This window comes from Ostrinia nubilalis, chromosome 2 (assembly GCF_963855985.1).
Source record: "Ostrinia nubilalis chromosome 2, ilOstNubi1.1, whole genome shotgun sequence".
Lineage (NCBI taxonomy): Eukaryota > Metazoa > Arthropoda > Insecta > Lepidoptera > Crambidae > Ostrinia > Ostrinia nubilalis.
The window spans coordinates 15,569,632-15,585,890 of NC_087089.1; the positions used below are offsets into that span (position 1 = coordinate 15,569,632).

The 16,259-nt window shown below is 38.1% G+C and overlaps 2 protein-coding genes across 4 annotated transcripts in view; one reads left to right on the forward strand and one right to left on the reverse strand.

Annotated features, from left to right (window-relative positions):
* LOC135085186 (organic cation transporter protein-like) overlaps window positions 1-10,021 on the forward strand; it is a 34,729-nt gene extending 24,708 nt beyond the window's left edge. The window contains exons 6-12 of one of the 2 annotated variants that reach the window (XM_063979948.1): window positions 1,087-1,279; window positions 2,391-2,496; window positions 6,664-6,902; window positions 6,992-7,071; window positions 7,370-7,545; window positions 8,199-8,353; window positions 9,055-10,021. In XM_063979948.1, the coding sequence (XP_063836018.1) occupies window positions 1,087-1,279; window positions 2,391-2,496; window positions 6,664-6,902; window positions 6,992-7,071; window positions 7,370-7,545; window positions 8,199-8,353; window positions 9,055-9,118 (1,013 nt within the window). In that variant the 3' untranslated portion in view covers window positions 9,119-10,021. The remainder of the gene's footprint in view (window positions 1-1,086; window positions 1,280-2,390; window positions 2,497-6,663; window positions 6,903-6,991; window positions 7,072-7,369; window positions 7,546-8,198; window positions 8,354-9,054) is intronic. The other variant, XM_063979942.1, reaches the window with a different exon arrangement.
* Window positions 10,022-10,154: 133 nt separating this feature from the next.
* LOC135085202 (organic cation transporter protein-like) lies at window positions 10,155-16,204 on the reverse strand. Of its 2 annotated transcripts, none has more exons than XM_063979968.1 (5): window positions 16,029-16,204; window positions 13,911-13,990; window positions 13,389-13,564; window positions 11,066-11,220; window positions 10,155-10,588 (listed from the first exon to the last, which is right to left on the reverse strand). In XM_063979968.1, the coding sequence occupies exons 1-5, from the start codon at window positions 16,160-16,162 to the stop codon at window positions 10,498-10,500; spliced, it is 636 nt and encodes a 211-aa protein (XP_063836038.1). In that variant the 5' UTR covers window positions 16,163-16,204; the 3' UTR covers window positions 10,155-10,497. The 2 variants fall into 2 exon arrangements, with proteins under 2 accessions (XP_063836038.1, XP_063836029.1); XM_063979959.1 differs by lacking the exon at window positions 16,029-16,204 and adding an exon at window positions 15,556-15,769.
* Between the last annotated feature and the right edge of the window lie 55 nt (window positions 16,205-16,259).

A 16,259-nucleotide genomic window follows, 5' to 3' on the forward strand; every position in this document is an offset into this window, starting at 1 on the left:
GCTGAACATAGGCCTCCATTTCCACATTGCCCGGTTGGTAGCATCGCATAGCCTGCATCAAGCGCCGCTTCCTGCTACCTTTATGAGGTCGTCGGTCCAGCCGTGGACGTATGGGGCTCTTGATTCTTATACAGCCCTTAATATACCCTCTTACTTGCTTTGCACAGTGTTACACTTCTGATGTTGATGTTACACATCTTCCAAAAAAGAAATAGCTATTTCATATGGCCTATAAAGTATGCTCATGTGAAAAAAAGATAATGTCTATCTATCTAGCATGATCTAATATCAGTTTGACACTAAACATTATCTTTATTGCTTTAAGGTCAAGTACCGATTACTAATGCAATGTTTCAGCTTTTTTATTGGGTAAACCCAACGTTGAAAGACAGTTGAGAGCAAAGATTTTTCTTTTGATAACTTATCTATCAGCCTAATAGATTAGGATAGCGATCGATGTAGAGAAGAATGCTGATTTTAATGTTTTCATTTAGCTAGCTAGATTAAGTAACTAATCAGATATTGCGGCATTAATAATATCATTACATTACACAGTACAAGTGTAATGCTGTTAGCATTATCAGACACATGCTGTCCAATCATTTGATAAGCAGTGAACAGACTGTAATTGAATTACACATAAATCACATACTATTACCTACCTACATACCTACTTACTTTATTACTACACAGTAGATTAATAGTACTAAATAGTAGATTGCACCAAGGCAATAAATAGTCTTCCGCAGTTTAATAGCGTGTCCAAGATGAGGAGTAAGGACGGATTTTATTTTAATACTTCATGTGTATCAAAATCAGAAAACAGAGAGACAATAATAACTTTACTCTGGATGGATATCCTCTATCTATAGTTTATACCTTTATCGAGCAGTAGACGTCATTTGATTGAAACAAATGAAGGAACTCCAGATGTTTAAACTAATTAAGTAATCCTTTAGTTAGAGTATGGAGACAGTACGAGCTTTCGGCCGCTATTACTATTAGTACCTACTAGGTCAGTATTTCCATCTATATTTTGACGTTTACTCCAACGACATTAAGCCCTAAATTTCCCAATTCTTACAGTGATGGAGTACGTAGGCCCTCGCCACCGCACATGGGTGGCGAACATGTCGATCGCGCTGTTCTTCGGTGGAGGCTGTCTGATACTACCGTGGTTGGCATACTGGATAGCCGACTGGAGGACTCTCCTACTGGGCACTTCGCTACCTATGCTGGTGGTGCTGGCAGCGCCGCTGGTGGTTCCTGAGAGTGCAAGGTAGGTTAACCCTATTCTAGCTCGTGACTTTATTTACCTTATGGTGGGCGAAAACTCTAGAGTGTGGTCAAAACGTATGGCGCACCATACATCTTTAGCGGGGACTGTCTGATCCTGCCGTGGCTGGCTTACTGGATAGCCGACTGGAGGACTCTCCTGCTGGGCACTTCGCTACCTATGCTGGTGGTGCTGGCAGCGCCGCTGGTTGTTCCTGAGAGTGCCAGGTAGGGGACTATTTCTTTTCTTGCGTCGGGAAATGAATGGAACTGCCTACCTATCCACCGGGTTATGTGGGGGTCTCTCCCCGCTAGGAGGGCTCGGGTCTTACCACTAAAACCCGACGGTTGCCGCCGTAATCCAATGTAGAGCAATACCTACTCTAACTTTTGAATTGATTGATCATACCCACCGATTTTACCTATGTGGTGTGTTGCCTTTGTGATTAAGTAGGTAGTTGCTCTATTCTAAGATTTTGCTTCATCCTTTTTCAATGTACCTATCTTACCCAAATCATTGTGAACTGATTATTTTACAGATACAAAGACGGATTTTCCCTGTTCAAATCCACACTATACTTAGAGCTTCGACCATCTATAGTGACCATGAGGATCATTATCTCTTTATAAACTCTTAATTCACTGTAATCTGTAGTCACATCCTGTTTTAAGTATTGTTGATCTGCATTTATTGTCAACCTTGCAATTTTAGGCCGAACAAACAATAACGTTGTCTAGACATCACACGTAATAAATGAACGAACATTTGCTCTTATTCGTTGCTTTTGGATTTATCATTTAGGTTTATGGTGCAGTTACTTACTCATTATTTCAATAACCATACCTCTGTTGGGCAAACTAACAATCCTTTTTCTCTTTTTAAAATTGTTAGCGTTAGTTACACGAGACATTTCGAAAAGTATTTTGAGATATTCCTCATTTTGTGGTAGTTTTAGCTAGTAGTGACCTTAACATCATTGCCCAACGATTTCGATGTCGGACTGCAAGTTGTAGGGTCACTGGTTTAATACCCGCTTGAACGCTGAACTATCCATACCATCATAGATATTTTATCCTCCTTTATATTGGTTTCTTATGAATAATATTGTTTCCAGATGGCTTTCATCGCGGGGGCGAATCAACCAGGCGGTAGATGTCCTGAGGAAATTCGAACGCGTCAATGGCACGAAAATCCCACAAGACGTTTTAGATGAATTTATTGTGAGTAGACAAATCACTTCAAATGTAGGTGGGTACTTCTCATTTACACTCAAATTTGATGGTCACACAATAATAGTTCATAAACGGTATAAGTTAGAACAATAACTTTGAAATCAGATGATAAAATATCTATTTAGCTACATAGAAAATAAATTTTATCGTAATAGAAGCAAAAATAATATAAAAAAATCACATGAAACGATAAAAAACGGGGTGATTTTTCGCGTTCTCATCGTGTCACACCTTCGGTTGCAATGAAACATTTGGTTACTGCATTCACAATGTTCATTCAATTTGTGTGTAGCATATACTAAAATCATCGTAATTAAATATACTTTCCACACAATAGTCAAAAAAATATCTTCTTATAATTATTTTGAATTGAGAAAGCGAAATACGTTGGTCACACGATTTTAGGTACCTAAAATTTTGAGTAATAATACAAGATTGTCGTTAAACCGAACATCAGCAACCAATCATAGCATTTTATTCGGTTAACGTCAGTCGCCCTTCGACCATTGGGGAGGAGAGATAGGTCGATCGTCGCTCCGCGAAAAAAATACATAACTTTTTGTGATTATGCATAGACATACCGTCGCTTGCTTCAACTTATTTGTGTAGTATTCGACTTGAACCGTTAAATTCAAATTTAAGGATAATTCATAAAAAACTAAAATTTTCGTCACCTTCGTGGCATCACCTTCGTGGTGTTTTATACACGAAGGTGATTTTAGGCCACGAAAGTGATTTCTTGCTTTGGTTTATTTTAAAATATAGTGACTGGTGTTTATGTTTTTACAATATTTTAATAAATAATAAATTATACGTGGTAAGTAGAGATCAGTACATCAATAAATAAATAAGGGTATTTTTGTTATCTGTCTGTATGACTGTATGTATGTCTGTAGATGTGACTGTGTATCTGTTTGTAAGATAAATTTAATCTGAAGTTTGAGTTAAAAGTTGTACAACAAAAATAAAAGGCCCTCTGGCCTAAATAAAAAATATTTTTTGTTGAGGGACTGATAATCAGTTAGAGTTCTTTTTATTGAGGTACTGATAATCCGTTTTTTGCTTCCCCGGGGCACTTTCTCATTCGAATATACCTCTAAATATGAAATTAGCTTTTTTTGTTTTTTTTTTGGTTAAGATTTAGAGGTCGCTACCAGCTGTCAAAATATTTACAAAAAGCTTTGAAGATCTTAAATCATGGTTTCATAAATGTTTTTTATGTTTTATTTAAGTGTTTATATCACATTTTACGTGCAAATGAACATCGCATAGATAGAATAGACAATCGCTTCTTGTCCCCTTCTCCCCTCAACCCCTCTTTTGTACCGACCATGGTACCGACGCGTCGAGACAACTCTTATATCTTAAAAATAATTGATTCAAATATGTACATTGTACATAATATCTTAGTTCATAGCAACAACAATAATTTTGTAATATTTTTATTTTTCGGCTATAAAAATAAATGAATCTAACAAATACAGATTTTGTGTTTTTACTTAAAATTCAAACCTTGGTAGCGACCCCTAAATGTCTTTTAAAAAAATAAAAAAAAATTGAAAGACTTTCATATGGTATACAGGGTGTCCCGTAATGTAACGTCAAGCCGGAACTGGGTGTTGAGGCAAGTTATGCTGGTTATCAGAAAAATATAAAAAAAAATCTATGTGGCATTTTGTCAAAATAATAGGCATTTAAAAAAAATCAAAAAATTCTACTCCCGGTGACGGTCTTTTTACTCGTGTTGCCACAAATCTTCACTTTTTCCAAATTTTTATTTTATTATGTAACCCTGAATAATGCTTCTCAAAATTGTTATCAAAATTACAAAACCAGCTGCTCCAACTTGGATGAAAAAAATACATTATTCCCAAAAAAAAATATCAAAATAAAAATTTTGCCTAGTTTAAACTGACTGTACTGAAAAAAAATTGTACTACGCGAGTGTGGCAAGTGACGTCATAATTTGGCGCATTTAGTTAGGATTCCAAAATGGTATAACACTTTGTAAAATCTTGCTGTAATTGTCGACAATTTTTGTTTATTGGAAATAATCCCGTTTTTAACTTTATCTACCTTGGTTAAAAATATTATTCTCATGTGCCCAAAATTCAAGTTTCTGGCTTAAGTGAGGTGGAGAAGCCATTTTAAAAGGTATGAGCGGGACGGAGAGGGCCATCTTACCAAGCAGGGATGTTATGGATATCCGTAACCGTAACCGAAACTATCGGATATCCGAATTAAAAAAATATCCATAACCGTAACCGAAACTGATTCAAAAGTTACGGATAGTTTCGGATAAAGGCGGAGTCTAAGGGTACAATTCCAAACTGCAAAATTCTATGAAATCTGCAGTATACACGCCGCAGCTGCAATGCCGCGCTGTCGATTTCATAGTTTTGCAGTTTGCGGTTGCAGTTTGCGGTCTGCGGCCCGTCTTGGAATTGTACCTTAAATCTTAATATTTGTTACCAACTTGTCTGGCATTCGCTGGCACCATCTAATATGCCAGCCTGTTTAACCTTTATCATACATAGGTGTCGTCTTAGTTTGTACATAAAGTAGCTATGTGGGTCACGCTCACGCAGCATCTTGCTATTTGTATTATACCTACATTTTTGAAATTCTAATAATTCCGTAACCGAAATTATCCGAAACTTTCGGATAATCTGAAATGATTTCATATCCGTGACCGTAACCGAAACTGGTATAATATTATTCTAATATCCGTAACCGTATCCATAACCGAAACTTCATATCCTTATTATCCCTGTTACCAAGTACAAGTGCAGGAAGAGCAGGTAGTAAAGGCGCGCGCGCACGGGTGACTTTTGTCACAGTATGTCAACTACTAATTACTGTCATGGTGACAAAAGTTTCTGTGACTGACTGTACGGTAGTCAGTCACAGAAACTTGAATTTTGGGCACATTAGAATAATATTTTTTAACCAAGGTAGATAAGGTTAAAAACGGGACTATTTCCAAAAAACCAAAAATTGTCGAAAATTACAGCAAAAATTTACCAAGTGTTATACCATTTTGGAATCCTTACTAAATGCGCCAAATTATGACGTCACTTGCCACACTCGCGTAGTACATTTTTTTTTCAGTACAGTCAGTTTAATCTAGGCAAAATTTTTATTTTGTAATTTTTTTTGGGAATAATGTATTTTTTTCATCCAAGCTGGAGCAGCTGGTTTTGTAATTTTGATTACAATTTAGATAAGCATTATTCAGGGTTACATAACAAAAAAAAATTTTGGAAAAAGTGAAGATTTGTGGCAACACGAGTAAAAGGACCGTCAGCTGGAGTAGAATTTTTAGATTTTTTTTAAATGCCTATTATTTTGAAAATATGCCACATAGATTTTTTTTTTATATTTTTCTGATAACGAGCACAACTTGCCTCAACACCCAGTTCCGGCTTGACGTTACATTACGGGACACCCTGTATATTCAAATTACGTGGTGCCCCGCAAAATATAAGAAAAAAAAATATTTTTCGTAGGAATAAGGACCACCCTACTATTTATATTATGTTATTGCTATTTATCTATGAAAATAAGACAAAATATGTGTTTTATAAACACTTAAGAGTCACTTACAGTAATAAAGTTTGAAAAAATTATTGCTGTGAAGTACAGAATCACTTTCGTGGCATCAAAAAATTCAAAACGTTAAAGCTTCCAAACGAGACTCACTATTTGACTGATTTACTGAGAATACAATCTTCACATCAAGCGCTACAATATTTGTTTACAAAAAGTTAAAATAAGTTAGAAATAAAATTCGCCACGAAGGTGACGATGAGAACCGTGGCGATGAGAAATACCCAGGTACAATAAGCTCTATTCTTTCAGTACCAAGTATAGAGTTGATATACTGCCCCTCTCGTATAAAATTCTCAGTGCCTTAAAACGACCCTGCTGACACGAATTCGAAATATCCCCAACAACGCTGACCATAATAGTGTACTTATTACACTTGAAAATGTCTTCTGAATCCAGTATCTAAGTAAGTAGCTCAGATGGAAGAGCAGTAGCCCGGCAAGCAAAAGGTCGTGGGTTAGATACCCACCTCAGATAGTTCGATTTTTTCAAGTTATTTTAAAAATATCCCCAAACAATTCATCAGGTGAAATCCCTTTTTTGCAGGTCCAATCCCGCGCCAAGCAATCCCGGCAAACTGACGAGTCCATAGCCGCGGTATTCAAAAGCGTGCCTCTCCGGATGATGATGCTATATATGGTGCTGGTATACATGGGCTGCGCGGTCATCTTCGACGGACTCGTGCGCATGTCAGAAGGCTTGGGGCTGGACTTCTTCGTGACGTTCACTCTGACGTCAGCTACAGAGATACCCTCGGTCACGCTTTTGGCGCTGATACTTGACAGGTGGGAGAATCCACTTCTTTACTAAGTATGAAAAGTTGACTTCGAGTAAGAATTTTCATATTAAACTCAATTTCACGTTATTGCTACAGATACGGCCGAAGAATGCTAACTTGTGTACCGCTGCTCATCGCAGGCAGCTTGACTCTGATAGCTGCAGCTGTCCCTAAAGGTAACATTCATTCTTTTCAGATCTGTAACTAAAGGGTAAAATTACTTCAAACCAGTTCAGATTCAGAATCAGACACGGCAAGTCTCGGCTCATCTAAAACGGGGATTTGAAAACAAACAGGGCTGCATATTTTGGAGGTCGAAAGGGAATCAAAGCCTATGTATCCAATGGAACTTCCCATTGACCTAGCTAGAATCATGAAGTTTGGTAACGAAAACCATCTTAACACAAGGAAAAATTTGATAAGACACTCGTGTGACAAAGAATATCGTTATTATAAGTTCGATATGTATTCCAGGCATACCCCAAGTGACCCTGGCGATCATGGCGCGGTTCTGCACTAACATGTCGTACAACGCCGCCATACAGTGGTCAGCTGAACTGCTGCCGACGGGAGTCAGAGCCTCGGGCACCTCGCTCATACACGTCAGCGGCTATGTTGCCACTGTGGTGTCACCTTTCATCGTCTATTCAGTAAGTTATATTTTCAGGGACGTTGTAGGTACAAATTCTGCTGAGCTGTCCTGCAGGCAGTTTAGTAGCTGGTAGTTAATGGTATTAAACCCGTACACTAAAGAATGTAAGGTAGTCAAGTAATGGATAAAGTTCATGCAACTCACGAAGGCGAGGGAGCTTTACTTGTGTGTATACTACGTGTACATGCACATAAATGCATTTCTATCAAAACCTTTTAAAATCATAGAGTAGCGAGCCACCACACATGTAAAGCTCACTCGCCTTCGTGAATTGCAACAACTACTTATAGCTGAATTCCCGCAGATTAGATTCGGAGATTTGTTCAATTGTTTCAACCAATAGACGTCCATTGCGGAACAAAGCACTCCTCTAAGAAGTTCTGCGCTGTCCGCATCCAGCTGATTCTCGCGACTTTCACCAGATCGTCTACGACTTACAAACCGTGGACCACTCGAGAACTTTTCAACCCTGGTGGTGGATTGTACCTTATTGTATGTGGGGCGTTTCTACTATTATTATCAGCTGTATCAATGATATGGGGCCCCCAACGTGTATAAATGAAATAAACATCATGGGGCGCCAATCAATTTTGATACAGCTGCGCCCGTCTTACGCTACGTCATTGCTGTGAATGTATTCTATGTCTCCAGGAGCGCGTATGGCGGCCGCTACCGCTGCTCATCCTAGGCGCCGTGGGGCTGGTGGCGAGCGCCGTGGGTGTGCTGCTGCCCGAGACGCGTGGCCGCAGTATGCCGCAGACCATCGCGGATGGAGAGCGGCTTGTTAGAGAGTACTCCTTGTGCGGGTGAGAACACCTTATTATTAATAGCATAGGGTCGCAAATACCTTGCGCACATATTATACGCTGACTCTGAATCTGGGCGTATTGCTGTCCGAGACGCGTGCCCGGAGTATGCCGCAGACCATCGCGAATGGAGAGCGGCTGGTGCGGGAGTACTCCTTATGCGGGTGAGAACCGGCTTTATCCTTTGCAGCTTAGGGTCGCAAATATCTTGGGTAGAAAGAGCGCGGCCGGAGATCATCGCTGAAGGAAAGTGGCAGGTGCGGGACTACTCCTTGTGCAGGTCAGAACCGGCCTTATTCTTTGTAGCCTAGGTCGCAAATACCTTGGGCATTTGCAATCACAAGGAATTAAGTAGGAAATAGTTAATGCTGGGCTGCGTGAGGCTGGCAGCGAGCGTAGACCATAGCAGACGGCAAGCGCCTCCTCCTTGTGCTAGTGAAAACTGGCGTAAATATTTTTACTAGCAAATGCACACGGCTTTACTGGCGTAAATTTCGGTCTGTCTGTAACAATCCTTATCGCGCATATCCTCCTTCCAAAAACCATAATGATTTCCAGATTGGCCAGTTAGTAGTGGTCTGTATCCAGCGCCTTTCTGCAACCTTTTTGAGGTAATCTGTCTGCCTTGTGGGTGGACGTCACACGCTAAATCCAGGATCTAAACTTGGCATCTAAGTAACTTACACTTCCTTCTGTTTCAGGAAACCTGAACCTGACGAGAGTGAAGAGTGGAGGAAGGATAAAGAACGAGCGCTTATTACGTAATCGGCCGACTTCCACTGTGTGGCCTGTATGTTAAGTAGTTGTAAGATTCCTGTGCTCAAACCAGGAACTTATTGTGATATTAAACTTGCTAATAACTGACAGAAAAGATGGAACTATTTTCAATTAATTCAAATAGGTATTTTCTACCTAAACTTACGATCTTTCGTTGTAGTTACAATAGAATGTCTGTAATTACTTTAATTACATTAGGTCTAGAGCCTTGATGTAATTGTGCAATTCTTTAACTAAATTAGTTAGTTTAAGTATAAGTCTAGGCTTCTAGTTAGTTACTACTATTATAGTTAAATAATAACCCCTTCAATTACACTCTGGATCGTGTCAATTAAACGTGGATAATGCATGTCAAAAGTGTGATAGAAAAATAATATCACACTACACTCTACACCACAGAGCATGCTCTACACTGAGACTGGGTTGCACCATCTTACTTTAACTTCAACAAACGTAAAAAACTGTCAAACTCCATACAAAAAGCAACGTTGTCGTTATCGATAACCGTTACGGTTAAAGTTAGGTGGTGAAACTCAGCCTAAGAACCACATCTTCTTGCAAAATTATTGTTATTTTTTAGAACTAGTTTTCTCAAATATTTTTCTTTCCTTGGGTATTTAACTACTGTAATTTTATTCAATATTTCTCTTATTTAGAACTTGGAATGTCGTAGTATGAAAAGTTTAAGTTTGCCTGCCTGTCTGTGTAAATAATTTTAATATTGTGTGCTCCAGTAAATATCTCGTATGTAAAGTAAGGTACTTTGATTAGGAATTTTTGCAAAAAGTGTAAATACAGTTAAATTTTAATTGGCATTTTCATTAAAAATTAGGGAAAATATCAGTCAATTTTGTTATTAAAATGAAAAAGACATTCTCTTTTGTTTTTATTTGATTCAATTAAAAATAATACAATGTTATGAAAGTGTTAATTACTAATTTTAAATGCCTTACTATTTACCTACTGTGTGTAGGAAATTACGTATTTATGGTGCTGATTGTTAAAACTTAAAAGTCTGAACAATATAATAAATTATTATTTTGTCATAGGTAACTGTACAATAGCATTGTCTTCTGTAGATAAACAATTTTGTCTTACCTATTAAAGTTGTTTCATTTTTACCCGACTGCGCCAGAAAGAGGGTTATCAACTTTTTTAACACACTTGTCTCTTATCGAAAAAACTTATTCATGTCTAATGCATAAATTAAAACATACAATTAAATATAGCATTTCATTAAAAATATCACTTTATTAATCGTTTTAGGCACTTTCAAATCACAACTTAACATATCACATAGTAGGTAGGTATTATTTATAAATACTAAAAATAATTAATTTAATAATTTACTTAATTTGTTACTAACATTACATTCTATGTAAACTTGTGACACTCATGCTCATTTTTCGGAATTCTTCATTGAGTCTCTCATTTTGATCTAAATCTGGCTTTTTTTTCCTGCAAAACACAAAAACATTGCTTATTTAATTTATAAAAAAAGCACAGATTTTTCTTAAATAATTCATTAATCATAATGCTGACAATATTTATCTAACAGAGATAGGGAAGGGACAGGGTGGTATCTATAGCGGATTGATAAATCTAAATATTAAATAAGTACCTACTCTAGGTCTATCATGTGGGGCCAGGTAGAAGTCCGACACTGAAGCCATTGGCCACCAACACCTCTCTATAAAGGTTATAGCACATTTATCAACCCGGAAAGGGATCAACACCGTATCGCCTTTCGTCGCGAGACGAGGCGTTTACATTGTGCAGATAAGTGTGCATTGCAGTACGGAGGTTCATACAAAGAATACTGACCGCCTCGTGTTGGTGTTGATACGGTTACGATCCGTTTCTGGGTTGATAAGTGTGCTTCGTCTTTTAAACAAAAAATTCAGCAACAGCATCTAGTCTTGTTGCTGTACTCACTGCCACAGCATGCCATCCCTGATGAGCTTCTCAGCGTCGGCGATGGTCTGCGGCATGGGCTGGCCCTTGGTCTCGGGCAGCAGCAGCGATAGCGCGCCGGCGCCCAGGCAGATGAGCCCGATAATCAGCAGCGGCAGCGGCAACCACAGACGTTGCTACCATAACAGTAAGGGAGTTAGAAGACAAAGATCTCCGGATGTCTGAAAGGTTTAAGTGAGAGAATGGTGACGAATTAAACTTACTTATAGCGGTACTGCGGGAAGCTGTATGGGAGATGCTATCTTTCTTCTAAGCTACGATGTGACGGGTGATTGCCACATTAGCTTTTCAAATTGAAAGTGGCCACTTCAACCCACTGGAAGGGCAGATCGCTCTCAGATGGCGATCGGGGCAGAAAAATTCTCAAGGGGCGATCACGTACCGAAAAACGTAATGTAATTCGACGATCTAAGGTAAGTGCCCCCTACTTCGGTATATTAAGGCTCTTACGACTTTAACATTTTATTTAAAAATAACCAAGCATGATATCAGTATGAAAGCTTTTGTATCCTAAACTTTGGTCTTTTGACAGTAAGTTAATACATAATTTATAGTTATATAGTTTGAACTTTTTTTTATATTAATTGTTCTGCGGACCTCTTGTTTGGATCCTGTTTCGTGACAAAATTTTGCTCTGTTTCTAAGTTCGTGAACTCATGTCCCCTATTTCGGGATAAGGTTTTATGCATACAGTTAGGATATTTTAATAATGATTAAGGGTTTGATAAATTTAAAAACGATAATAAAAATTTAGAATAAAATAATTATGTGAAATTGACGATATTACTTACCTGAAATATTCATAAGAAATAATGTGTCTAGTATAATATTTTGATTTGTTAATTCTAACAATATGTGAAAATATTCATATAACCATTAGAAATGTAAGGGGGGGGGGGAACTTAACCCCCCCCCCCTCGTACCCATAAAATTTAGATTTGTTATTTCTAGCGATATGTGAAAATATTTATATTAACCATTAGAAATGTGGGGTGGGGACTTACTCCCCCCCCCCCCTTCGTAACCATAAAATTTTGATTTGTAACCCCCCCCCCTCTCTCCCCATAATCCCACCCCTGGTGCTGTTTCAAGTGAGGGTAGCCCCCCCCCCTCCCCTGAAAATAACCCCAGATACGCCAATGACTCATAATAAAAAGTACGTAATTAATTAATTTCTTAGGTAGGTAAGTTTTAAACACTAAAAAATATGTCGATTTCTTTGATGGTGTGTGTCATAAAAGTACCTAACACCATACATTTATATATCACGAACTTGGAAAAAAGTAACAATAATACGGTTCCTTGTTTCGTGATACTGATTATTCCAAATTCCCCAAGTAAAATTCATGGATTATTGTCAAAATGTGTCAATTAACTATTATCTATCCCATATACAATACAAATAAACAAAGAGAAATAAAACAAATCGAAATAAAACCAAAATTATGCTGGTACTACTTATGCTAATTTATCTTAAAATTGGTCATATATGTTAACTTCAAACTCGTGTCATATAAATTCTAGTGAACGAAACATATACCGAATTTAGGTCATGAGAAACTTAAATAAATGCATTATTTGTTTCATAACTTACATTTAAATTATTATAAATAATTATATAAAAACCAAGCATCAAAATGTTATTCATAATATCCTTGAATCGGTAGTGTCACGAAATAGGGGACACCCGAAAAATAATATGTACGCTATTTCGTGAGTCAATTAATCGCAATTTTAAAGGAATTCTACGTTTTCATATAACTTTTTTCTAAGCCAAATCAATTGTCAAGGAACACATGAAACCACTATTACAAGTTTTATTTAAATGGACGTTCCTTCGCCTTTTTATAAGCTTAAGAAGTTGGAGCGCTAACCTTACGGTGAGAGCAACCTTTGCAAGCCGCACGGCTGTTTTTGGCTCTCTGACAGTTTGAAGCTTTGTATTGCTCTCATTTTTGGCGCCACAATGTTGGTACTTGGATTTTTAGATAGCTTAAATAATAGAGTTTTTGTAGTAATGAAGAATTTTTATAAATAATATTCCATTTGCTTATTATTTGAGCTAGAAAAAAAACTTACGAACTTACGTACTATCACGAACTAGTAGCCGTTTACCTTAGTTAAATTGCGGAAAGCACTGGATGTGGGTAGCGCAACAAGTTATTATGGCAATCCTTAGGGGAGGATTTTGTCCGCATCGTGACGCATTGGCTGAACCAACTTACATAGCTAACAGAGCTTGGCCGACCGGAGATCTAGAAAGGTCGCAAAAAACAGATCTCACCGAGTAAACGACGTACGGTGAGAACATGGCTGCCACGTAGACGGTGAGATGCACGAGCGCGTTGCCACTTGCGCGCGCGCCGGTGGGAATGAGCTCGGCTACCATCTGCAGCTGAGCGCCGATTGCCATGTTGACGGCGAAGCGCATCGCCACCGCCAGCACCATTTGCGTCACACCTGGAAAATGCCTTGTGCTGAAATAATGGAATATGTATATAAGTGCCCTGAAAAGGGCTTTTGTACTAGGCTAGACTAGATCTATGAAAATGGATTCAAGTTTTTGTTCACTTGTTTACAGTAGAAGAATTGCCCCTTGTTGTCCAAATGTTCATTTTTTGAAGAGCACACTGCACTAATTGCTTTAGATCCTAAAAGAGGAGCACCTCCAGATTCCCGTTTATGTCAATATAGAGACGACTAAGGGACAATTAAAGCGTAAAAGGGTGGGGGTGAAGATTTAATTAATCCTACATGTTTTGTCTAGGTTAGCCATTTTTGTAGAGTGCAGCCCATTATTTTTTACCTTTACTAGTGAATGCCGTAAAGAGAGCCAGAATTCCCGCCACTGCCATTGTCCCAGAGATTAAGCTACGGCGACCCCATCTGAAAAAATGAACAAAATGTAAATTGAGCATTCGCATTTCATGATGCAGTGAGAAGACTCCTTAAACTTCCTAGCACTGTCGCCTCTTGGGTAGAGCCAGACGAGAGATATAAATCTAAATTAATGTGATTCTGGGGTAAGGCCAGATGAGAGGACAGTAGAAATCTATATTAAATGTGATATGAAAATGTTGACCAAAGGGGCGTTAAAGCAACCTTCAGCCATCAAGGACTAGCAAGAAGTTTAAGTAACTAACTATACAGTGTGAGTCACGTTAAAGTGTACATATGAAAATAGATGAAACTAGACCTATTTTTATCGACAAAAAAGTGGTCAAAAATTTTTTAAGATTTTTTTTTAATTTTTTATAGATTTTTTTTCTTTCAAGTACTTATTGTAAAGAAAACGTAATAACTTTTAAACTAAGAGGTATATCCTGATAAAATAAAAACAGTAATAATGCTAAATAACATACGATACTAAAAAAATACATAAAATACTCAGAAAATGCCAACAAATAATAAAAAATTATACTTTTTGAAAAAAATCTGCTAAAAAATTCGTGTTTTTTTGGTTATTTGATAAATTTCTCCAAAAAATGCCCCTATAAAAGGTGGTTTTTATTACTTTGAATTATTCTCTATCGTATTACCTTTGTAAAACCAAAAATCGCATGTCTCTATCCCTATCACAACATTTGCTATGATCGTTTGAACTAAGCCTCTCCGGGCGCGCCATTCAACGCTTCGCTAACAACGAGACTGAAAATGGATCTAGTTGTAATTTTGATTAAGACAAGTTAGATTTCAAGTAAAAACAAAAGTTTTCGAAGTAAAATAAGCATTTTAGTTAATATTAAAATTGTCCCTACCTGTAGAGGAGAATAATGTTGTGGTAGGCCTTTGTTCAAACTATCATAGCAAATGTTGTGATAGGGATAGAGACATGCAATTTTTGGTTTTACAAAAGTAATACGATAGAGAATAATAAAAAACAATAAAAACCACCGGTTATAGGGGCATTTTTTGGAGAAATTTATCAAATAACCAAAAAAACACGAATTTAAAAGCAGTTTTATTTCAAAAAGTATCATTTTTTATTATTTGTTGGCCTTTTTTGTGTTTTATGTATTTTTTTAGGATCGCCTGTTATTTAGCATTATTACTCTTTTTATTTTATCAGGATATACCGCTTAGTTTAAAAGTTATTACGTTTTCTTTACAATAAGTAATTGGAATAAAAAAAATTATATAAAAAAATAAAAAAAAATCTCAAAAATCTTTTGACCTCTTTTTTGTCGATAAAAATAGGTCTAGTTTCATCTATTTTCATACATATGTACACTTTAACGTGACTCACACTGTATTACTCATCCAAAACCAGCGTGACTAGCACAAGCGCCAAACTTTCAGTGTCTATTAAGAACGACAGGCTGATGGTATCCCCCAAAGTTGGGTGACTTTTGGGTGCCCACAATCTTTTTTAATGGCTGGAGCCGCGCCCTAAAAATTTTACCCCTCTCAAGAGCTAGGGTTGGTGCTGACTTTACGTAGTTTTTACTTACTTATCCAAAACCAGCGTGACCAGCACAAGCGCCGGTATCTCTGACGCCGAGGACAGCGTGAAGGTGAGGAAGAAGTTGGTGCCGATGCTCTCGGACATCCTGAGGATGGCGTCGATGCCGAGGTTTCCCACCATCGTGACTGCTATGAGGACGAGCAAGCTGTTCCGAAGGGGCTTGCTGGCCACTACTACTCGTAGTGAGTGACTCGTCTATTGTACCTACTCTTCTCAGTTGCCACTTCTCAGTTACCGCGAATCCATTGTAGTAGTACCGTGGGCATGCCCACAACCTTCTTATATTTGTGACGTCAAACTTTTAGTGTCTATTGAAAACGACAGGCTGATGGTATCCCCCAAAGTTGGGTGACTTTCGGGTGCCCACCCACAATCTTTTTTGATGGCTGGATCCGCGCCCTTAACATTCTACCCCTCAAGAGCTAGGGTTGGTGCTGACTTTACGTAGTTTTTACTTACTTATCCAAAACCAGCGTGACCAGCACAAGCGCCGGTATCTCCGACGCCGAGGACAGCGTGAAGGTGAGGAAGAAGTTGGTGCCGATGCTCTCCGACATCCTGAGGATGGCGTCGATGCCGAGGTTGCCCACCATCGTGACTGCTATGAGGACGAGCAAGCTGTTGCGAGGTGGCTTGCTGGCCTTACTACTCGTAGTGAGTGACTCGTCTATTGTGCCTACTATTCTCAGT

Bases quoted from the DNA above. Each gene is read 5' to 3' on its own strand.
- LOC135085202 (XM_063979968.1), bottom strand. From the start codon at position 16,162: ATGGTGGGCAACCTCGGCATCGACGCCATCCTCAGGATGTCGGAGAGC. The intron at 13,991-16,028 runs GTAAGTAAAAAC...TCATTTTTTCAG, and splicing joins GTCACGCTGGTTTTGGATAA to ATGGGGTCGCCGTAGCTTAA. The intron at 11,221-13,388 runs GTGAGATCTGTT...CTGTTATGGTAG, and splicing joins CACCGTACGTCGTTTACTCG to CAACGTCTGTGGTTGCCGCT.